At 38.0% G+C, this 24220-nt stretch overlaps 2 protein-coding genes across 2 annotated transcripts; both read left to right on the plus strand.

Annotated features, from left to right (window-relative positions):
- Positions 1 to 876: 876 nt before the first annotated feature.
- On the plus strand, positions 877 to 1646 carry LOC130449163 (uncharacterized). The gene is made up of 2 exons (XM_056786840.1): positions 877 to 1259; positions 1451 to 1646. Exons 1-2 carry the CDS (start codon positions 877 to 879, stop codon positions 1644 to 1646), a joined length of 579 nt encoding a protein of 192 aa, XP_056642818.1.
- Positions 1647 to 14287: 12641 nt separating this feature from the next.
- LOC130449553 (uncharacterized) lies at positions 14288 to 17704 on the plus strand. Its single transcript, XM_056787445.1, has 3 exons — positions 14288 to 14846; positions 15016 to 15178; positions 15314 to 17704. Exon 3 carries the CDS (start codon positions 15487 to 15489, stop codon positions 17470 to 17472), a length of 1986 nt encoding a protein of 661 aa, XP_056643423.1. The 5' UTR covers positions 14288 to 14846; positions 15016 to 15178; positions 15314 to 15486; the 3' UTR covers positions 17473 to 17704.
- Positions 17705 to 24220: the final 6516 nt, after the last annotated feature.

Consider the following 24220-nt stretch of genomic DNA (forward strand, 5'->3'; position numbering starts at 1 on the left):
TGTTCATCTACTAGAACACAAGGCCAACTCAGTGCAAAAAGGAGAAAAAATATCCTCCGCACCCAACAACGGTTTTCCGACTGCTGGAAAACAGAGAGAGTCGTTCTACTTTCGAAGGAGGGCAAAGACCCAAACGAGGCAGGCAGCTATCGCCCTATATGCCTGATCAATTCTTTCGGAAAATTACTAGAACGTATGATTACAAATAGATTGGCTGAGGAGATCGAGAATAAGAACCTCCTATCTCCGCACCAGCATGGCTTCCGACTCAAAAGATCAACGGTGTCGGCAATTAATGAACTAAAGGAAATGGTAGGTAAAACCAGCCACAAATAGGGTGTACTTGTGGCTGTTGATATAAAAAATGCCTTCAATACCGCGAAATGGCATAAAATAGTCATGGCTTGTAAAGATAACGGAATCAGCCCTTATCTAACGAATTACATAAAGAACTACCTGAGTGGCAGGAGGGTGACCTCCGGCATCATATCACACAGGTGCACGATGGGTGTTCCGCAGGGCTCCGTCCTTAGACCAGTTCTGTGGAATATCATGTACAATGGTATCCTAGTATTGGACTATGGCCCAAAAGTTTCCACTATCGCGTACGCTGATGACCTCGTCTTCTACATCGTAGGAGACAAAGAAAATGAGGTCAGGAATAGAGCAGAGAACACTGTAGCTCTAGCGGTCCGTTGGATAATAAGAAACGGACTTAAAATTGCTCCTCAAAAAACGGAGATACTGACGGTGAAGGGACCACGGAAAACAAATGGTCCCTTCAAAATGGTAGTGGAAAGACAAAGAGTCGTGGCCAAAAAGAAAATAAAATATCTGGGAGTAATAATAACAAAAAACATCAACTTTCTAGAACATATGAAACACACGGTCGAAAAAGCCGATAAAAAGATTGCACAACTACGAAGACTGATGCCGAATGTGGGAGGGCCTGGTTATTGCAAGCGCAGGGTTCTGTGCCAAGTAATGCACAGCGTCCTCCTGTATGCGGCGCCAGCCTGGCGCGAAGCCATGAAGATACATTCATACAAGGAAAGATTAATGGCCGCGCAAAGAAAAGGCTTACTGATGGTCGCCGCTGCCTATAGGACCGTATCGGCCGAGGCAGTCCAGGTTATAGCAGGTTTCCCACCGATCGATCTCATGATAGCTGAGAGATGCTTTCTATATAAAATAGGAGGCAGGTTAGCCGGTAATAGACGAATGGCAAGAGAAAGAACATATAAAAAGTGGCAGGAGAGGTGGGACAGTCTGGAGACGAAGGCCCAGTGGCCAAAATCTTGATTAAAGACATAAGAAGCTGGGTCATGTACACACACAGAACCACTTCTTACTACATCACGCAGGTTCTGACGGGGCATGGTTCGTTCGGTACCTTCACTAAAAGAATCCGTAAAACCGAGGATGACACATGTTAAACATGTGGGCAAAGGGACGACCCAGCCCATGTCCTCTACGAATGTGCGAGATGGGGTGAGGAAAGAGCCAGACTGAAAGAACAACTAGGATGTGACTTGCCAATGGCAACCGAGATCATAGGGAAAATGTTGGAGGATAAAGTAACCTGGAACGCGGTAACGACGTACATGACCATAGCAATGAACAGAAACGAAAAAGAGGATAGATAGGGGAGGTGCGCCGATATAATGACAACTTGTTGTCCTCCCGGCGCATGCAAATCCCCAGGGATGCGTAAACAATGAGGGTGGTTTAGTGGGTGAGAGTCCCACACATACAGCATTGCACCTGCCCGCTGTGAGGACGGCATTAGCTTGGGGGCAAAAAAAAAGGTTAGGTTAGGTTAGGTTTCGTGCCCAGAGAGGTCGAGTCGAGGAGGCAGGAAGTGAGTCGGTCCAAATCCTCGACGCGAGTTCCCTGGGATGGGGTTTGGTCTACCCGACACGACGCGTCCCAATGGCTCATAGGGTGTCTCCGAAAGGAGTGGTCGGTCCTGAGTCGCTCAACCTTTTGTAAGAGGACCAACCTTATCGGATAGGTGATGAATAAGGATCAAATGCGTTCCCCAATAATTACCCGCGGACCAAAAAGACATAGAGGAGTAAACCTCGAGAAAAGAATCCGTAATCCTACGTTGTGAGCTACCGTGGCTACGGAATGAATGGCTGCGCGGAGTCAGTCTCGAACGTGTGCCTCTGGGAAACCTGGCGACCTCCCAGAGTATCTAGCCTTAGCGAGGTAAAAGCGCACTGCCTCGCCGGACAATTCATACGTCCCTACTCGTGGGAATCACATGGACAAACAACAATCAAAACTTAAGAAGGGGGAAGAAGAGAGGAGGAGAACGGTGGAAGTAGAAGTTAGGAGAAAGGAGGAGGAAGAAGCAGAAAGAAAGAAATTTGAATGGGAGCCGATAGAGAGGCAGAAGAGGAATAAAAAAATAAAGTTCGGATAAAATTATAACACAATCAACAATTATTGAAGAAAAACAAAAGGGGGATGAGAGTAGTGAGGGAGCACTGCTGAAAAAATAATATTTGGGGAAACTGCAAAAAAAGGGAAAGGGAGGAAAGCAGGGTTGAGAGAGAAATAGAAAATGAAAAAGAAAAGAAAGAGGAGGAAAAAAGGACAACGGAGGGGGAAGGACCGACCCTTTGGTTCATACTCTACGACGGGGTACTCCGATTAGAACTAGAGGGCGGCGCCAAATGATCGCATACGCTGACGATCTAGCCATATTTTGTACTTATAATTTTGGTTTTTAATTCTTTAAACAGTTTTGTTGCAGAAGAAGCTACCAATAATGACAACATAACTGATGACGAGGATGATGACTCGAACGAACAGTATCGTGATTGGATGAATGATGAAAATTCTAATGATTTTGTCGATTACTATGATGATTAAAAAATAAACAAATACTTGCTGCAATTAATCATAATTATATATTCTTCCTTAAAATTATTCCAACTTGTATTTTTTTACAATAAAATAAAAATAATGCCTTATAAAACAAAATAGCTCCTAATCTATTCATTATTTTAAATACATGCAATACATAAATTTACTTTAAAAAAAATTGACGAATGGTGCAAAACAAAGAAAATACAAGTCAACTACGAGAAAAGCCAAGCAGTTCTCCTCAAGAAAAAAAGGAGCCACCAACCCGACCGGATAATAAAAATAAACAACGAAGAAATCTATTGGACAAAAAAGGCAAAATACCTAGGCGTAACGCTAGACCAAAGTCTCACTTTCAACGAACACGTGGAAAATATTGTTGATAAAGTGAGACAAGCGAGAGCAAGACTATGCGGATTAATCGGTAGAAGAACAGGAATAAACTACAGGCTCAACAAAACATAACGCTGAGACAAGCACTAAATGTTCACTGGACAACAAGTAGCGAGGAAATATACGGAGAAACGGGACCTGAAAAAGTTCTAGACATTATGGACCATAGGGCAGTAAAGGTATTCGAGGAGTTGGCAACGCACCCCAACGAAGAACACAAGAGGCCCAGAAGACAATTGGATGGATAGGTAAAGTAGGTTAAGTTAGGTTAGTAGTAGTAGTAGTAGTAGTAGGTTAGGTTAGTCTAAAAAGTAAAAAAAAAATAAAAATAAATAAATAAAAAATTTCCTATCCACAATCCTAGGTTTTCAGAGACAACCCACAAGAGGACACCCCCCGACACGGTAACTCTGCGTTTCATAAGCAAATGTAGAGTTATACATCGGGGACAGCTATCGAGAAGGCGAAGGACCACTCGGATTAGATCTTTTCCTACCGGGAGGAGGTAGGAAGAGGTTTACCCGAGGCCTCGAAACACACACACACACACGAAGACGTCCATAACAAGAAGCCAAGAGTGTATAGCAGACAGGCTAATCTCTTAATAAAAAGATAAGACATCCCAGAATCTCCCATAGACCTCAGGAGAGAGGAAGGATTCTACACGCGAAACTGCGACGTGAAAGAGGATGAGGACCTGTCGAAATGACAGAGGGTGGTTGCAATGTTCTTCTTCGCACCCACTCGTGGATTTATCCGAGGGTGGATGCCTAGAGGGACGGGCTCGTCTGAAGGGAAATTGTGTGTGTGTGTGTAACTTCTAGTTGACTCCGAGACTTCGATGAGTGAACAAGTGCGACAGTGATTTGAAGTGAAAGCGGACTCAGGTGAGACACTGATTAAACTTTCTTTATCTTTTCAGGTAGCTGTGCTTTGACACAGCCTTTTACTTATAATGAATTGAGATACTTCTGCATGAAAGAATTGTGTTTGTTAACACAAATTTGATTGTGCGGAATTTATCCGTTTCCAAAACAGCCGTACTTCTCAGTACGGCTTAATAAATTTTTTTCAGGTAATTTACAGATCGTCAAGCAAAAATAGGGAAGCCAATACAAAAAGTAACAGACATGGAGCCTAAAAACTCCAAAAACAGGGAGAAACCCTACTACAAAGACTTGTCGTTAAAAAGGCAAACAGAAGAGGTAATGAATCAGTTATCAGAAATGAAGAAACAACAAATAATTGATTATGAAGTAATTATAAAGACGATGGGACAACAAATTTAATCCCTTGAAAAGACGATTGAAAGATATGAAAAGAGAGATTACAAGAAATGAGTATATAGAGACCATAGAGAAAAACAATCACAAACTGGAAGCCAAATACGAAGAATTGGAAAGGAAAATCGAAGAGATGGAAAGAAATCAAACTACGGAAGGAGAAGATATGAATTACCAGAACAGAGTGAACGAAGAAATACAAGACTGCCCTATGGAAGGAGATTATACTGAAGTTAAAAATAAGAAAAAAAAGGAAGAAACCATAAAGACAATCATCGGAAGAAGAAGACTTATCAATGGACAAACAAGTCCAGGAGGAATTGGGAAAAATTAGAATTTATATTAACATGCCCTACCAATGAAATTATAGCAAATGCGCAAACGTAGAAGGGCGGAGCCTATTATAATTACGTACGTTGATATAAAAGAGAGGGACGTAAATGCGGTAACTTCTATTCGGAGTAAACTGCAGTAGTTGCAAGTTTGCTGTTGAGACTGGGCTGGTTACGGTCCTGTTCAGTTTACGGTGAGTGAACATCTGTGACTGTGTAGTGAAGCGAAAGCGGACGCGGGTAAGACCCAAATAAAACTTTTATCGCAGGTTGTGTCAGTTAGGCACATTTAATTTATACGCTTTAAGACTTTCTTCGCATGAGGAAAGTCTTATAATAAAGCATTTCGATTGCGCGGAGAATTCCGCTATTTAAAGTTTCCGTACACTTTGTACGGACAAATATTTAACTTTTAAATTTCAGACAATTCTAGAGAATCTATAAAAAAAAAAGAAAAATAAATACAGACGAGAGTACAGGCATGGAGCCTGAAACCCCCAAAGGTAGGGAAAAACCCTACGATAGGGGAACTTCGAGAGAAAGGATGGCGAAAATCATCGAAGGAACAAACAAGAAGCTGGAAGAAGAATTGAAACGAAGGAACGAAGAACAAAAAAAAATGGAGGAAGAAAACAAGCTCCTAAGAAAAACAGTTGAAATGCAACTTTCAAAAATCGATAGCTTGACCGAAACGGTAGAAAATCTAAGCAGAAAACTTACGAAACTGCTGGAGCAAAATGAAAAAAAAAAAATAAAGGACAAACCCGAACGGAAAACAAAACATGTGAAAAGAAATGCGAGAGCCCGACAATAGTAATGGAGGACTCAAACAGCGAAGACAGTCCAATGGAAGAGGAGGATTTCACGCAAGTGAAAAATAAAAGAAAACGTAAGAATGCGAAAAGCAAACTTACGATAGAAAATACAACTGACAGCAACGAAAACGGAAAGGAAATAGAAGAAGAACTGAAAAAAATAAAGAGAAGCGAAGAGGAAAAACAAAAAAAAAACCGGAGAGGAGGCCACCTCCAATTATATTGAAAACCCCATTGATGTGGACTGTAATCAGGAAACAACTGATACAGAGAAGCATCAACGCCCAATGCAAAATGGGCAACCACACTGGAAAGATCACCACGCAATCAGTGGATGATTTCAATAAAATGAAGATGCTCCTGAGCGAGCACAAAGAAATAGAGTGGTACACGTACGCACTCAAAGAAGAAAAAGAAAGAAAGCTAGTGATAAAAGGACTGCAGTCAACACCCCAGCTCCGGAAGTAGAAACCGAGCTGAGGGAATAAGGATTGAAACCTAAAAAAGTATGGCAACTGACGAGCTTTACTCAAAAAATCAAGATAACACCAGAAAATTACTACCAATATACATGGTAGTTATCGAGCCTGCAGAAGAGCAGGCATACAAAAATCTGAGATATCTCTGCCACACGAAAATAAGTGTGGTAGAACAGAATAAACACGACGGACCTGTACAATGCTACAGGTGCCAAGGATTCCATCACGGACAGAGCACGTGCAACATGGACGTGCGCTGTGTAAGATACGCAGGAGAACACAGGGCCGCGGACTGCACCCTGAGCAAGACCGAGAAGCCGAAATGCAGAAACTGCGCAGGTGACCACCCAGCCAACTAGAGGGGGTGTCCGAAAAATCCCAAAAAAGAGGAAACCAAAAAACCAACAACAAAAACCACGATCCCAGGAGTCAGCTACGCCCAAACGGCCAAGAAAAAGCCGTCAGCCCCAATTCCAGAAAAACAACAAGGAACGGGCGAGATATTGAGTATGCTGCAGAACATGCAGGCACTCATAGCGACATTAATAGCCCAACAAGTCAAATAAAATGACAAACAACCTTCCTAGTCAAATAAAGATCGGCTCGTGGAACATAGGAGGACTACGAACAAACCAAAAAACCATGGGAGTGATCTTGGAGGAAGAAGATTACGATATCTTCGCTCTACAAGAAACAAAATTGCCAGGTGACACACACAGATTCACCTGGCCAGGCTACAACGTTTATAGAGACGATATAAACGGACGCTCCGGAGGCACAGCGATCTTAGTAAAAAAAGAGTTGTGCCAACACCGAATAAATTCACCGGACGGACTACTTAGCATGGAGGCGACAATAGTAGTCATTAAAACATCATACGGCGATATTAGAATAATATCAGCATACGTAAGGCCTGAGACTACAATACACGAGGAAGATGTGCTAGCAGTACTCCCAGATGGTAAAAAAGGCATCATCATAGGAGATCTGAATGCCAAGTCCCCTGCGTGGTACAGCACAAGAAGAAACAGACAAGGAAGAAACTTGGAGAAGATCATAGAAGATCACCCATCCTATCAAGCGATAGGACCAGTAAGACCGACACACTACCCACCAAATGGAGAAAGGCCCGAGGTTATAGACATCGCCGTGTTGAGAGACATGACGATGCCTGTAGAAATCCGGACCATAGACGGCGGCGACGCTCATTCACCAATCGTCGTCACCATCGGTAGCGGCAACAGACAAGCAGGAAGAACCGTGAGAAAAACCAACTGGGAGAAATTCAGAAGGCTAACAGGACAGCTGTTAGGACCAATCACGGAAATAAAAAGCGAGGAGATGCTAGAAGAACAGGTCTGTTTCTTCGAAGAAGCACTATCAGAAGCGACAGAACGAAGTACCACAATGACCGTACCAGACAAATACGGCAGATTTAAAAATATAAGCGACGATCTGAGAAATCTGATTAGGGAGAAAAACCGAATAGCTAGAAGAGCCCAAAGAACGCAAAATCCAGAAGAAAGGAGGAGAGTGAGGGAAATGAAACAGGAAATTCAAGAACAGCTACAGGAGCACAGAAGCGAGGAATGGAACAGAAGGATAAACGAACTAGATCCGCAAAAACCCGGATTATGGAACATATCTAAAGTCTTAAGAGAAGAAAGAAAACCGATGCCCCCAATACACGGAAGCAACGGGATGGCGTATACAGACAAAGAGAAAGCAGAAGAGCTGAAAAACACGATGGAACTTCAGTTTACACTGAACGAACATCCCGACGAAGATATGGACCTCTCAGACATGATAGAAGAAAATATCAACGATTACCTAGAAGAAGAGGACGATCAAGAAACCCTAGAATTCGCAACACCGATGGAAGTGAAAGAACTACTCAGGTTCGTATCAGCAAGGAAGGCTCCGGGAATAGACGGAATCACAAACAGAGCGCTGAAAAACATGCCAAAAAAAGGTATGGCATACCTTTCGAACATAATAAGTGGCATGTTGAAGACAAAACACTTTCCATCGAGATGGAAACAAGCAGACATTATCATGCTGAGAAAACCCGGGAAGACCCCACTTTCCCCCAAAACTACAGACCGATAAGTTTGCTACCTGCCATGAGTAAAATCGCAAAGAGGGTGATACTGAGGATTCTGAACGAACAAACAAAGACATTAAATACAATACCAGAGGAACAATTCGGCTTCAGGAAAAACCACAGCACCGAACAACAAATCTTGAGACTAGTAGAATATACTACTCAAGGTTTCAACCAGAAAGAATCCACAGGGGTAATCTTCCTAGACGTAAGCAAAGCCTTCGACCGAGTATGGCACGAGGGCTTGCTTTACAAGATGAAAGAGGCAGGATACACAAAACCGCTCATAAAACTCCTGAGCACGTACCTCAAAGACAGGAAGTTTCAGGTGAAGGTCGCAAACGAAAAATCGGAGGTCGGAGAGCAGCAGGCGGGAGTACCGCAAGGAGCGGTACTATCACCAATGCTGTATAACATATACACAGCAGACATCTCGAAAACGGAGAACACCTTGACAGCGCTATATGCGGACGACACAGCAATAGCAACGAGATGCGTTAAGGTGAAAAACATCACGAAAAGACTCCAAAACGCTGCAAAAGAGATTGACGAATGGTGCAAAACATGGAAAATACAAGTCAACTGCGAGAAAAGCCAAGCAGTTCTCTTTAAGAAAAAAAGAAGCCGCCAACCCGACCGGAAAATAAAAATTAACAACGAAGAAATCCAGTGGACAAAAAAGGCCAAATACCTAGGCGTAACGCTAGACCAAAGTCTCACTTTCAACGAACACGTGAAAAACACTGTCGACAAAGTGAGACAAGCGAGAGCAAGACTATGCGGATTAATCGGTAGAAAAAGCAAGTTAAAGACGGAAACAAAGCTCAGATTTATCAGGAGTATAATAATACCGATTATTACGTACGCCTCTGTTGCCTGGGGACATACTTGCAAAACAAACAGAAAGAAATTACAGGCTCAACAAAATATACGGAGAAACGGGACCCGAAAAAGTATTAGACATCATGGACCAAAGGGCAATAAAGCTATTCGAGGAGTTGGCAACACACCCCAACGAAGAATTAAGGGAAATCATAAAATACAACAAAGAAGACTACAAGAAACACAAGAGGCCCAGAAAACAATTGGATGGATAGGTAAAGTAGGTTAAGGTAGGCTAGTTTAGGTTAGTATAAAAAAAAACAAAAAACCAAAAAAAAACAAAAATCATAAAAAAAAAATTTCTACATCCTAGGTTTTCAGAGACAACCCACAAGAGGACACCCCCCAACACGGTAACTCCGCATTTCGTAAGCGAGTGTAGAGTTATACATCGGGGACAGCTATAGAGAAGGCGAAGGACCACTCGGATTAGATCTTTCCGACCGGTTGTAGGTCGGAAAAGGTTTACCCGAGGCCGCGAAACACACACACACACATTATGACGTCCAGAACTATGAAGCCAAGAGAGTATAGCCAACAGGCTAATCTCTTAACAAAAAAAGATAGACATCCCAGAATCTCCCATAGAACTAAGGGGAGAGGAAGGATTGTACGCGCGAAACTGCGACGCGAAAGAGGATGAGGACCTGTCGGAATTGACAAGGGGTGGTTGGAATGTTCTTCTTCGCACCCATTCGCGGATTTATCCGGCGGTGGATGCTTAGAGGGACGGGATTTCTCACGCGCAAGTGTGTGTGTGTGCGGTAACTTCTTCTTATCTAGTTGATTCCGAGACTTCGACGAGAGAACAAGTGAAGTGAAGTAAAAGCGGACTCAGGTAGTCAGGTGAGACCCTGATAAAACTTTCCTTTTTCTTTTTTTTTTTTCAGCAGGTAGCTGTGCTTTGACACAGCCTTTTATTTATAATGAATTGAAATACTTCTGCATGAAAGAATTGTGTTTATCAACACAAATTTGATTGTGCGGAATTTATCCGTTTCGAAACAGCCGTACTTGTCAGTACGGCTTAAACTTTCCTTTTTAGGTAACTTCTAGATACCGAATCAAAAATAGGAAAACCGAGACAGACAGCAACAGGCATGGAGCCTGAAAACTCCAAAAATAGGGTAAAACCTTATGGCAGAGGATCGTCGACAAAGAAACAAGACGAAGAGAAAATTGAGTTGTCTAAAATCATAATTCAACAAAAAGCTGTGTATGAAGCGCTGGTTGAGAAGATGGGACAGCAAATCAAATCCCTCGAAGAGAGGATGAGAAATTATGAAGAAACTGCAATGGACATTGAACTGCCTGTTATAATTGCAAGATAATTTCCTGTTTCAATGTGCATGGTACCTTACTTCAGATGTCAGCATATTGATAGGAAATGTAAGTTAATATGTAAGCATTTTTGGTTGGTTCGATCCATCCGGGTCGACGGCTTATTATTATTATAACTATGATCGTTGTCCAGTACAGACATGTAACGTTATCAATATACGTGTGAGAGATTTTTGAACTTCCATTATTCTAGCGAATAGCTAGATCATGTCCCCCTTTTTACCCTAAAGGACACATTCTTCACAAAACGATCATCGGTAATAACAAGCATATTAAGTCCTAAGAGGGCACTATTAGAGATCTCAATGCCGATAACAACAAATTGGCAGATAAAATAGTAGAATTGAAAGATGAGATGAAAGAAGAATTGGAGAAGATAAAACGAGATGAACAAAGGAAGCAGACAAAACCGGAGAGAAGGCCACCTCCGATAATTCTAAAATCCCCACTCATGTGGACAGCACTACGCAAACAGCTAGTGCAAAGAAAAATCGATGCCCAGTGTAAAATGGGAATACACACGGGCAAAATAACGACGGCGACTAAGGAAGATTTTAACAAGATGAAGATGCTCCTGAGCGAGTATAAGGAGATTGAGTGGTATACCTACCTACTCAATGAGGAAAAGGAGAAAAAGCTTGTCATAAAAGGACTAGCTGTCAACACCCCAGTGTCGGAGGTACAGGAAGAACTGAGGGAAAACGGATTAAGACCCAAAAAAGTATGGAGAAAGGAGGACAACAACCGAAAACTACTACCTATATATATATATATATATATATATATATATATATATATATATATATATATATATATATATATATATGGTAGTAATAAAACCTACAGAAGAAGTTGAGATACCTCTGCCACACAAAAATAAGTGTGGTAGAAAAAAAGGCACGCTCAGCAAGACGGAAAAACTGAATTGCAGGAACTGCGGAGGAGAACACCCCGCAAACTACAAGAGGTGCCCGAAACACCCGAAAAAGACGGAAAGCAGCCAAGCTAAGAATACCACGCAAACAGGACGCACCTACGCACAAACTGCGAAGAAAACGACAATGACAGGAGAAAAAACACCAGAGCTACTGAGTATGTTGCAGAGCATGCAGACACTCATAGCAACACTCATTGCCCAACAGAAGTAAACCACAAGAGGACACACCCCGACACGGTAATTCTGCGTTTCATAAGGAAATGCATAGTTATACATCGGGGACAGCTATAGAGAAGGTGAAGGACCACTCGGATTAGATCTTTTTCTACCGGTAGGAGGTAGGAAGAGGTTTACCCGAGGCCGCGAAACACACACACACACACACACGAAGACGTCCAGAACAAGAAGCCAAGAGTGTATAGCCAACAGGCTAATCTCTTAACAAAAAGATAAGACATCCTAGAATCCCCCATAGATCTCAGGGGAGAGGAAGGATTCTACACGCGAAACTGCGACGTGAAAGAGGATGAGGATCTGTCGGAATGACAGGGGGTGGTTGGAATGTTCTTCTTCGCACCCACTCGAGGATTTATCCGGGGGTGGATGCCTAGAGGGACGGGCTCGTCTCAAGGGAAATTGTGTGTGTGTGTGTGTAACTTCTCTCTACTGCTTCTAGGCTAGTAGTTTTTGTTCAGGAGTATTTCTCCTTCTAAAATTCGAGATCAGACTGGGCTGGTTACGGTCCTGTTCAGTTTACGTTGAGTGAACATCTGTGACTGTGTAGTGAAGCGAAAGCGGACGCGGGTAAGACCCAAATAAAACTTTTATTGCAGGTTGTGTCAATTAGGCACATTTATTTTATAGGCTTTAAGATTTTCTTCGCATGACGAAAGTCCGATAATAAAGCATTTTGATTGCGCGGAGAATTCCGCTATCTAAAGTTTCCGTACACTTAGTATGGACAAATATTTAACTTTTAAATCCCAGGAAATCTTAGGAAATTTAAAAAAAAAAGAACTAGAGGAAGAAAAAGAAGAAAGTACAGGCATGGAGCCTAAAATCCCCAAAGGTAGGGAAAAACCCTACTATAGGGGAACATCAAGAGATAGGGCGGTGAAACTTCTTGAAGTTACAAATGAAGAATTAAAAAAAAACGAGAGAAGAACTGAATAAATCGGAGGAAGAAAACCAAAAAAAGGACCAGGAAATCCTTCTATTGAAAAGAACTGTTGAAACACAACAGGTGAGAATGTTCAACATGAGTGAAACAATGGACAAACTAGAGAAGAAAGTAACAAAACTTATGGAACAAATTGAAAATATGCAAAAGAAAGGACAACCACAAGCGGAGAACAAATTGTGGGAGAGGAAATGTGGGAGCCCGACCATAGTAATTGAGGACTCAAACAGCGAAGACTGCCCAATGGAAGAGGAGGATTTCACGCAAGTGAAAAATAAAAGAAAACGTAAGAATGCGAAAAGCAAACCTACGGTAGAAAACAAAAACGACAGCAACGAAAGCGGAAAAGAAATAGAGGAAGAACTAAAAAAAATAAAGAGAGACGAAGAGGAAAAACAAAAAAAACCAGAGAGGACGCCACCTCCAATCATACTGAAATCCCCACTGATGTGGACTGTTATCAGGAAACAACTGATACAGAGAAGTATCAACGCCCAATGCAAAATGGGCAGCCACACAGAAAAGATCACCACGCAACCAGTGGATGATTTTAACAAAATGAAGATGCTCCTGAGCTTGCATAAAGAAATAGAGTGGTACACGTACGCACTCAGAGAAGAAAAAGAAAGAAAGCTATTGATAAAAGGACTAGCAGTCAACACCCCAGCTCTGGAAGTAGAAACCGAGCTGAGGGAATTAGGATTGAAACCAAAAAAGTATGGCAACTGAAGAGCTATACGCAAAAAAACCAAGACAACAGAAGAAAATTACTACCAATATACATGGTAGTTATCGAGCCTGCAGAAGAGCAGGCATACAAAAACCTGAGATATCTCTGCCACACGAAAATAAGTGTGGTAGAACAGAAGAAACACGACGGACCTGTACAATGCTACAGGTGCCAAGGTTTCCATCACGGACAGAGCACGTGCAACATGGACGTGTGCTATGTAAGATGCACAGGAGAACACAGGGCCGCGAACTGCACACTGAGCAAGACTGAGAAACCGAGATGCAGAAACTGCGCAGGAGACCACCCAGCCAACTACAGGGGGTGTCCGAAAAATCCCAAAAAAACCAACAACAAAAACCACGATCAAAGGAGTCAGTTACGCCCAAACGGCCAAGAAAACGCCGTTAGCCTCAATTCCTCAAAAACAACAAGGAACGGGCGAGATATTAATTATGCTGCAGAACATGCAGGCACTCATAGCGACATTAATAGCCCAACAAGCCAAATAAAATGACAAACAACCTTCCTAGTCAAATAAAGATCGGCTCGTGGAACACAGGAGGACTACGAACAAACCAAAACACCATAGGAGTGATCTTGGAGGAAGAAGATTACGATATCTTCACTCTACAAGAAACGAAATTGCCAGGCGACACACACAGATTCACCTGGCCAGGCTACTACGTTTATAGGGACGATATAAACGGACGCTCCGGAGGTACAGTGAAAAAAGAGTTGTGCCAACACCGAATAAATTCACCGGACGGACTACCCCAACTAGCAAGGGCACGTCATAATGACGTCAACATTTGGTGATCACTGGTCGAAAACACTGAGACCACCAAAAATCGACGTGATAATAACACGACATCTTGTCACGTCATAATGACGAGACTATCTAGTGATAACTCATCTGAAAAAATCAGATATATTTCATTTGTTTTATTTTGTGACTAATGTAATTATTTTGTGAGGCTATTTTCGATAATAAACAACCATGACACTGAAAATTCCAGCATTTTTTTATTTATTAAGTCCAAAAAAAATTGAGATCTTTTTATATAGTATTTAAACAAAACCTATAATATTATCTAATATCTATAAATAATTTTTTTTAAGAAACTTCCTATAAAAATTTATAATTGGCGGGATCTACTAAGGTAACGCGTATGCGCTTGCGCCGCTAGCCAACATGATGATGACAACCCGCCATCCACAACAAACGAACGAACGGCTATTGTGATTTTATATCAATCATAAACCGGCTTGGTTATTATGATTATATATTTTATTATGAATATATATTTTATTTGGAATTGAAAAAGTTGAGAGAAGAGGTCAAGGAAGTAAAGACTCTTCTAAAAAACTCTCGAAGTTCAGTAGTTGCTAGTCTACCCAATAACATACCCGTGCAGTTTCCAATAGACGATCAAAGGAGGTTTGAAAATTTGGAACAATATTTGAAATCCGAAGAAAAATTTAATGATTTGGTAAGTACTTTTTACATAGAATTTCATTAAAAGTGAATTAAGAATTAGACATCTCCCATTGATTTAAGTGTAATTGTAATCTAAATATTTATTGTACTTACTCTAAAATAGAATTTTGTGATAGTTTTATTATGGAGGTCTATTATAGTAGTTTTATTTTTTGCTTTAGGCATCCTACCTTTCCTCAATTGGAGGAAATGGCACCACAGCTCATGTTAATAGAATCATGAGACAACTCTTGACCAACAGTTTGGCCAAATTGTATAATTTTGCTGGGCAGAGAAACAATAAAGTGCCATTTTCCAACACTTTAGTGAAATCTGTTATCATTCGTAAGTACTATTCGTTGTTTTTGTGTGGTACTGCCTAAATTCGTCCTTCATAAAGCATAATAGAATAATACTATTTTCTTATTTCTGCGACAGGGATAATTCTCATTAAATAACCACTCATTTATTTCGTTACAGGTGCCATACAAATCAAAACTCCCTTGACCTCTCAAGCAGATGTGGAAAATGCTATCAAAATATGGCTAAAATATGCCAAACAACGTGAGCAAAAAAGAAATGCTGGTGCTCTGGTTTGATTGTATTATCAACTACTTTTTATGAATTATTAGCATATATTTTTATTTTTAAAAATGTCAAAACGTAAGTTGAAAGAATTGGTTGGTTCAAGACAAAAGTGTAGATGGGCTTTACAAGCGACCAAACAAGAATTTCAATATATGTCAAGAACCTCTGTTAACCCTGGACGGGGTGCAGAAAATGTTGATGAAACAAATGACTGCTTTTTCTTCAATGATACTATTAGCAACACTAGTAATACTAGTACTAGTACATCATCTGTTAAAGTTGATAAATCAATCAGTTCTGATAACAATGATTCATTATGCACAGTAACTTCTATTGCTAATGATTTGGCGGAATGGGCTCTAAAACATAAAATTTCACTTTCTGCTTTGACACACCTACTTCATTTGCTTCATCCTTACCACCCTGAACTTCCTTTAGACAGTCGTACCTTGTTATCAACCCCAAAATTTACACCAATTGTGGATATAGAATCTGGTCAGTTCTGTTATTTTGGATTGAGGAGTGCTCTTTCTAAGCTTATTTCAAATGATACTAGTGTAGACAAAATTCAAATTAGTTTTAATGTTGATGGCATTCCACTCTTCAAAAGTTCAAAAATGCAGTTTTGGCCTATTTTGGGATTAATAAAAAATATATCTGGTAGTAGACCTTTTGCAATTTCCATCTTTTGTGGAAAAAATAAACCACATCCTTTAAATACATTTCTTCATCCATTCATAGTAGAATTGAAAGATTTATTGCAAAATGGTTTTGTTATTTGTAACAAACACTTCACATTAGAGGTACATAGTTTTGTGTGCGATGCACCTGCAAGGGCCTATCTAAAAGGCACTAAATTCCACTTAGAATATTCCTCTTGTGATAGATGCACAATTCACGGAGAATATTATAAACACAAGGTAGTTTTCAATGGTCAGAAACGCACGAATGAATCTTTTCGCTTACAATTGGACGATGAGCATCATATCTCGCAGACTAGTTTTCATGAATTACCAATTGATCTAATTAGTAGTTTTCCGATTGACTATATGCACAACATTTGCTTAGGAGTAGTTAGAAAGCTACTGAATACTTGGATTGCAGGATCCTTGAAGGTTAGATTACAACATCAGAGAGTTAATATGATTTCAGAACGATTGCTCAACCTTAAAAATATGATACCAGTAGAATTCAATCGAAAACCCCGTTCGCTTAATGAACTAAATTATTGGAAAGCTACTGAATATAGAATGTTTTTAGTGTACTTAGGTCCTTTGGTTCTTAAAGATATTGTGGATTTAGCTATATATGAAAACTTTCTTGCTCTTCATTTTTCTGTTTCAATATTGTTATCACAGAGCCATATTGAAAAATTTAAAATCCCTTTTGTGAGAAATATCATAAATGTATTTATCAAACATTCAAAATCTTTGTATGGTTTGGAGTTCATGGTTTATAATGTACACTTAATGTCACATCTTTGTGATGATGTAGATTTATTAGGCAAATTGGACAATTTTTCGACTTTTCCGTTTGAAAATTATTTGGGAGAGATAAAATCATTAATAAAATCTCCAACCAATCCCCTACAACAAGTTCATCGACGACTTGTTGAAAAGGATTTTTTAATTTCACAGCCAGTATCTAATATTACGTATAAATTGGAAAGTAAACATACATTGGGACCACTTATTTTTGACGAAAATTTGAAATGGAATCAACAGTTTCATAAATTGAGATTACCAGGCATAGCATTATCAGCATGTAATCATTCTAAGGCGGATAGTTATGTTTTAATTGGGAATAAAATAGTTGAAATTCATAATATAGTAAAATCTGCTGACAGTCAAATATATCTTATTTGCAAAGAGTTTCTTGGCTATTCAGACTTATATACATATCCATATCCTTCCAGCAATTTAAATATTTTCATAGTTGAAAATCTCACAGATCTCAAAATATGGCCTGTTGGGAAAATAACTGCCAAATGTATTGTTCTTGAATTAAGGGGTTCTCTAATGGCGATGCCTATTATTCATAGCCAATTTTAGGTTCTTTTTTTCCAATTTTTCATGCAAATAGAGCAGTCATTTGTTTCACAGGACATTTTGACATTTTAAAATATTACTTTCATAATAAATAAACCATATACTATTCAGTATTTCTAATTTGAACAGATATTACAATACATTGTTAATTTGTTTTATGAAAACTGGAATTTTAAGTTTCTTTTGCAGTTATATCATGTTTTTCATGCTATTGATAAATAAATTTTATCAAAATAATATTTTGGTTTCTTTTTATAGGTGTGCTCCCTTTCCTATGTACATGTAAAGTCTTTTTCTTTATTAAAACAAATTGAAGCCTATTAAACATTTTTTAAACTGGGACAAATTGACGTAGTAGTTGACGCCATAATCACGTCATACAACAATTAAAAATCACGTCTTATGTGACGTGTAAATCATGTGATATAAATGACGTCATTGGTCCGAGACATTAGGAGGTCATTTTGACGTTATATTCACGTCATTGAACTGGTCATTACTAGTCATCTCATGACCAGATTCCGACGTCATTTTCACGTGACCTTGCCACCTGGGAAGTAGATACCTAGTGATTTTTTCATTTCTATTTATTGTTTTATCCATTTGCAGATTGCAAATTGAACCACAAGCATCTACGTCAAAAGAAACAGACGACTTCTCTCAAAGCAACCATGTTATGACAGAAGCAGAAAACTATTTCTTACGACAAAGTCTAGAAAAAGCTACAGGTAGTCTCTCTCACTTATCAGAAACATTCTCCTTTGATCATATTAGGAGTGATAATAACTTGGTCATTTTATATTCTGGTTTGCCTACAACAGATGTATTCATGGCTCTGTATCATTTGTTGGAAAAAAATGAAATAAGATATTATTTTAAATGGAAGGTAGAAAAAATGAGAAAAATTGATCAGCTGCTCATGACTTTGATGAAATTGAAACAAAATTTTCCACATCAAGATTTAGCAGTAAGGTTTAATGTTTCACAAGGCACAGTCTCAAATATTGTAACAACATGGGTGCATGCCTTGCATGAAATTTTATTCAAACAATTCATGTCTGAAATACCAGATAGAAGTAAAAATAAGTTGTGCTTACCAACTGTTTTAGTAGTTTCACAAATTGTAGAATTATAATAGATTGTACGGAAGTTTATACTGTTATAAATCGCCAAAGTATGTCTTCCCAGAAGTTGACGTACAGCTCATATAAGCATAGAAATACATGCAAAGGATTAGTAGGTGTTGCACCAAATGGTGTAGCTACATTTTTATCATGTTTATCCAGGTTCAACATCAGACAAAAAAATTGTCAAAGATTGTGGAATCTTAAATCAACTTAAACCTGGAGACTTGGTATTGGCAGATAAAGGATTCCTAATTAAAGATTTAATGCCTCCCGGAGTTCATATTAACATTCCCCCATTTCTTACAACTCCTCAATTCACTACAGAATAAGTTCATCAAACTGAATGCATTGCTCGAGCAAGGATTCATGTGAAGCGTGCTATAAGGAGAATGAAGGTGTTCAATATATTAAATTTAATTCCACATTCTTTGTTACCACATGCTGATGCTGTGTTCCAGGTAGTAGGGGCTTTAACAAACTTGCAGTATCCTTTAATTAAAGAAGTTGGACAACTTTATTATGAAGGGCTTCAAAAGATTGATCATATCGTTAGATTTTGTATAAATAGTTTTTAAGTCTTATGAACCTATTTAACTTGTAAAACATGTTTATCTTTGCATTGTATCAACTTGTCTGTAATATATACATTGTTATTTTAAATCTGTTGTTTTACTTACAAATAAAGTTATTATAGCTAGTTTTATTAAACAGTTCTTTTTACTGAACCTTAATTTTCCCCTTTTTATCAAATGTAAATCATTAGCTTACGATTACATAATTAAGACAGTTTATATGTGTTTTCATATTAATTGAGAAGAATATATGTAGTCACACTTTTGTAAACAAAATGCCTTAAGGGCAATTAAAATTTGAGAGCCATGGATAGAAACTCTGAAAAGTGACGTAGTGTTTGAAGTTTTCCCTTTGCAGGAAATGAATAAAAATTCAGAATTCTGTTAATATTTTATTACGATAAAATAAATGGTATGAATTTTGAAATATAAAATGTTTTTAAAATATTTAAATTTTTTGTCCATTGTTCACTCCTACGAATTCGTACAATGATACAGTCACTTGGTACCCATATCACTAAATAGCACATATCCTTTTCAGCAATATGTAACGCACCTTGTATTTGGTGATAATAGTGATGATTCTTGTTAATTATCATCAAGTTTTCTTCAAAGTAAACTATGTAGTTTTTGTCTTTTAACACTGGTCTCAATTTTCCAACATTTCTGTGTTTGAAGGGACACTTTACTTCAATTAAGCATCTTTCGCAAACAAACCCATCAGGACTAGCACCCAAAAATCCACAATAGTCCATGCAAAATCCGGCTGGATCCACTGATAATCCGGTAATTTTTTGAAATACAGCAATTGCTGTCACTTCATGTTCTTTTCCCCACTTTATCGCTTGTATACCATCCAGCTCGTACCCTTCTAGTAGGCTTGAAAATAAAGATTTTGAGAATTTGTTCCTCCTGCAGGCTGACAGTATAGAGCCAAATTTACTACTAGTTATTCTGTACTTTCTAGCAACTAGTCAATTTTCATTAATTGACTGTCCTCTAGTTATTTGTTCAACTTTATTTATAGTATCGATATCTACTGAGCATTTTGATTTTAAAAATGTCTGTAGCCTGTGTATACTCTAGTAAATATAAAATATCTTCAATATTCTTTACTATGCTTGTCAATTATGATTGCTCAGGCATAAACAGCCATGTAAATCCAACTGGATTAGAGTATCCTAATTCATTCCTAAAATCTGCCATTTCTTGGGTTGATGCTGGTCTCGAAAAAGCCTGATAATTAGAAAATTTTGGTTTGTAGAGATCACTAATCCTCACAATTTTTTCTCCATCGCCAGTAGGTTTGCGCTGATTCCACACACAGGTTTTGTCAGTAACACTGACGTTGTTGTGTGCATGAAAACATACAGCTGCCATGTGATGGCATACTGCTTGTCCCCTGGGGCAGGAGCAGGTGGCATCCAATATACCATCCTCGTAATCAATGGAAACCTGAAAAATAACATGATTATGCAAAATAACAACAATCTTTTTGATATGACTTCAAAACTCACCTCAACATTATAAGTTCTATTCTTCATACTAGCTGTAACTTCACCTCGAAGTAGGGCAGGGGAACAGCAGGATCGAAAATCATTTTTTTCACATTGCCACTGCTATAAGAGTTTTTACTTCTTTGTAGTTGGGCGATATTGTCCTTAAAAAAGGTTGCTATTGCAGATAATGTTAAAACATGCGTTGATGACACTAGAACAAATAATCAGTATTATTTAATTTGATATATTTGAATATTATTCCATAGTATACATTAATCCAGTGAGCACAACCTAAAATATAGCTTTTAAAATGAGAAAATACTGTATTTTTTTTCAATTTAAATTATTATAACTATTTTTATTTTATCAAGTGAATACGATTACTTACTTTTTAACAATTTTTTCCCTTTAATAACTCCTATAAAATGCTTAAGTAATCAAAAATCTAGACACAAATGGAAAATAGTATGGCTACCAGGTTTGTTTAGATACAAAGAATGTTTGTGACGTCACACTAATGCCGAGTATACCAATGAAACTATTAGAAGCATTAGATGGATCGAACTTAAAAAACTTCACTAAGATACTAAATAAGATCTACCAACAAGGAAATATACCAGAGGAATGACTGAAATCAGTGTTCATACCGATACCCAAAAAGAATAACCCTTAAATATTCGATCAATATAGTTAAATTAGCCTGATGGCACATCATTTGAAAATATTATTAAAAATAATAAAAAACAGAATTTATAAGAAATGTGAGCAGCAACTGGATAATACTCAGTTTGGTTTCAGAGGAGGAATGGGAACTCGTGAATGTTCTCATACATAAATGCGTGAATACAATAAAACTATTCACACGTACTTCATAGATTATCATAAGGCATTTGACAGGTTAAAGCATATTAAACTTATTGAAGAACTTTAGAATATCAATCTCGAAGCAAAGGATGTAACGTTAATTAAAAAGATATATTGGAATCACACGACGATAGTAAAGATAAATAACTTATTAACAGACGAAATACCAGTTAAGCGAGGTGTAAGACAGGGATGAGTGCTGTCGCCAGTCCTGTTTAACTTATATTATCAAGTTATATTCAAAAAAGCACTATGGGGAAGAACAGAGGGAATGAACATTGGCGAAGACGTAATAAATACAATTCGCTTTGCCGATGATACGGTGTTATTGGCTCATAGTCAATTGTGTGAGCTCCTACTTTCGGCATGCTGATGATATACCCAAGATAAGTGTAACCTAAGATAATAATTTGCGTATTTTCGTACGCAGCAAAAACAGATGGTATAAAATAAAAGAAAGAATTTTGATATATTTTAGAGAATAGAGTATGGCGGAAGAAGTTATGGACATTGATGCGATCCTAGAAATGGAGAAGATGACACCGGAAGAAAAAGAAGCGGTGAGGGACAAAGAAGTTGATAAGTTAATGAAAATTTATGATCTAATTGTCTGTAAGCTAGGAGAGGGGGAGAAACCCATATCAAGCTGAAGGTAACACTATCATAGACTTATCTAATCAAGTAGCAGTATTGCCGTCAACAGTTTTCACATTCTTGAGAAAGTCGGAAATTTAAAACATGACATATCAAATCTCCATAGGAAGCTGAAAGAATTAACTGGTAACACAAAGAAAAGAATACCATACATAACAAGGATTAGCCAACAAAGGATACAGTTAGATGAACATATAAAAAGGTGTTTGGAAGAATATATCGATGGTTTTCTGACGCAACCTCGTAACTCGATTTTTAACGATTTTGGGATTTAAACGGAAAATTAATCGGTAAATATCGTCGCATCGATCTGTAAAGTTATAAATAAAAATATTCATCCATTTTTTTTTTTTATTTAAAAAAATACAATCTCGTATCTCAATTCAAAAAACTATGTCATGCGCAATCTCGTATCTTAAAATACAATATGGCGCATAAACAAGTTCCCTCTCAGCCGTGTGATTTAGTTTAATGTTTTTAAAAAAATTTAACTACTCATATAATGTAACTATCACTGACGGTGAATAAACAATAGTTAATAAATACATTTTTCATTGGAATGTAGAAAAATATCACAGTAAGTATTAACAATACAATATTTATCAATTCTAACCTATTATTACTGACACATTTCTCACATGACACTAAATTTTATATTTTTTAGAGTTAAATATGTCATCCGAAAATATAAATAATAATACGACAACTGACAGTCAAGAAGTAGAAATGGTACTTGATGAAGCTACTGGAGTTTTTGTTCCTGTGGAATGTACACCAATGGACGAAGATGAGGAGGAGAATGTTGATTCTAGTTTATTTATAAATATGCACTTAGATGAAACTACTGGACTATTTGTAGTAGATTCAGATCAATCACATTCATCACGTGGATTGTTAAATTCTTCAAACTCTTTAGTTTTGAACCAAACTGACAGTGCAACTAGTGATGTAAGTCCATCTCGTCCATCAATAATTACTCTTAATGAGCATTCAGGAATTATATCGTAAGAATCAAGGCGAAACTAAAGACTGGGAACGAAATAAAGTAAAAAAAGCTCGTGAAGAAGGTAAGGGTTATTTTAGCATAACTAGGAAAAAGAGTGAGAAAAGTTCATTAACTCAAAGAAATGAAAGAAAAATAAAACCAGGATATACGTCAAAAAAATGTACTGCTAGTCATAACAAAAAGTGCAATGAAATTTCTGAAAAAACAAGAAAAAAAATTTTCAATTCATTTTGGAAGGACTTAAGTTGGGACCAAAAGAAGTCTTACGTGATCTCTCTTGTTACCAAAGAAATTATTCCTCGGAAAGAAAATTCAAAGGACTCTCGGCGGAATTTCACTCTTAAATATTATCTGATGGTCAATAATCAAAGGTTATTAGTATGTAAAAAAATGTTCTTGAGTACATTGAGTTTAGGAGAATCCCAAGTTCTAAACTGGGTAAAGAAAAGTGATGATTGCGGTTTATTGAAAAAAACAAAATTCAAAAACACTAGAAAAAATTCTAAAGAAGTCAAAGGAAAGCTATCACATGTTGAGAATTTTTTAAATAAGTTGCCCAAGATGGAGTCACACTACTGCCGAAAAGATACTTCAAAATTATATTTAGATAATTTATACAAGTCTGCTCAAGATGTATACCGGGATTTTTCAAAATCTATGAAAGAGCTGAATATTCCAGACAATGAAGTGCCTAGCTATGGATTTTTACTTAAAAAAATGCAATCTATGAATATTGACATTTTTCAACCGCGTAAAGACTTCTGCGATACTTGTTTTGCTTTTAAAAATAAAAATATATCTATAGAAGAGTACAATAATCATGTGAAAGAAAAAGACCGTGCTCGGGATGAAAAAGAACAAGATAAAACAAAGGCTATTGCTGGAGAGATCAAGGCATTCACTGTAGATGTCCAGGCTGTGCAAATGATACCACATTTACCAGCAGGTGCTCTTTACTTTAAACAGAAATTAAAGTGTCATCAATTTACAGTGTATAATATAGCTAATGGAGATGTATTGTGTTATGTA

The sequence above is a fragment of the Diorhabda sublineata genome, chromosome 10, assembly GCF_026230105.1.
Source record: "Diorhabda sublineata isolate icDioSubl1.1 chromosome 10, icDioSubl1.1, whole genome shotgun sequence".
NCBI lineage: Eukaryota > Metazoa > Arthropoda > Insecta > Coleoptera > Chrysomelidae > Diorhabda > Diorhabda sublineata.

Coding starts and splice junctions, on each gene's coding strand:
- LOC130449163 (XM_056786840.1), top strand. CDS start 877: ATGAAACACACGGTCGAAAAAGCCGATAAAAAGATTGCACAACTACGA. Junction 1,260..1,450: donor TATAAAAAGTGGCAGGAGAG/GTGGGACAGTCT, acceptor ATGTGGGCAAAG/GGACGACCCAGCCCATGTCC.
- LOC130449553 (XM_056787445.1), top strand. CDS start 15,487: ATGTCAAAACGTAAGTTGAAAGAATTGGTTGGTTCAAGACAAAAGTGT.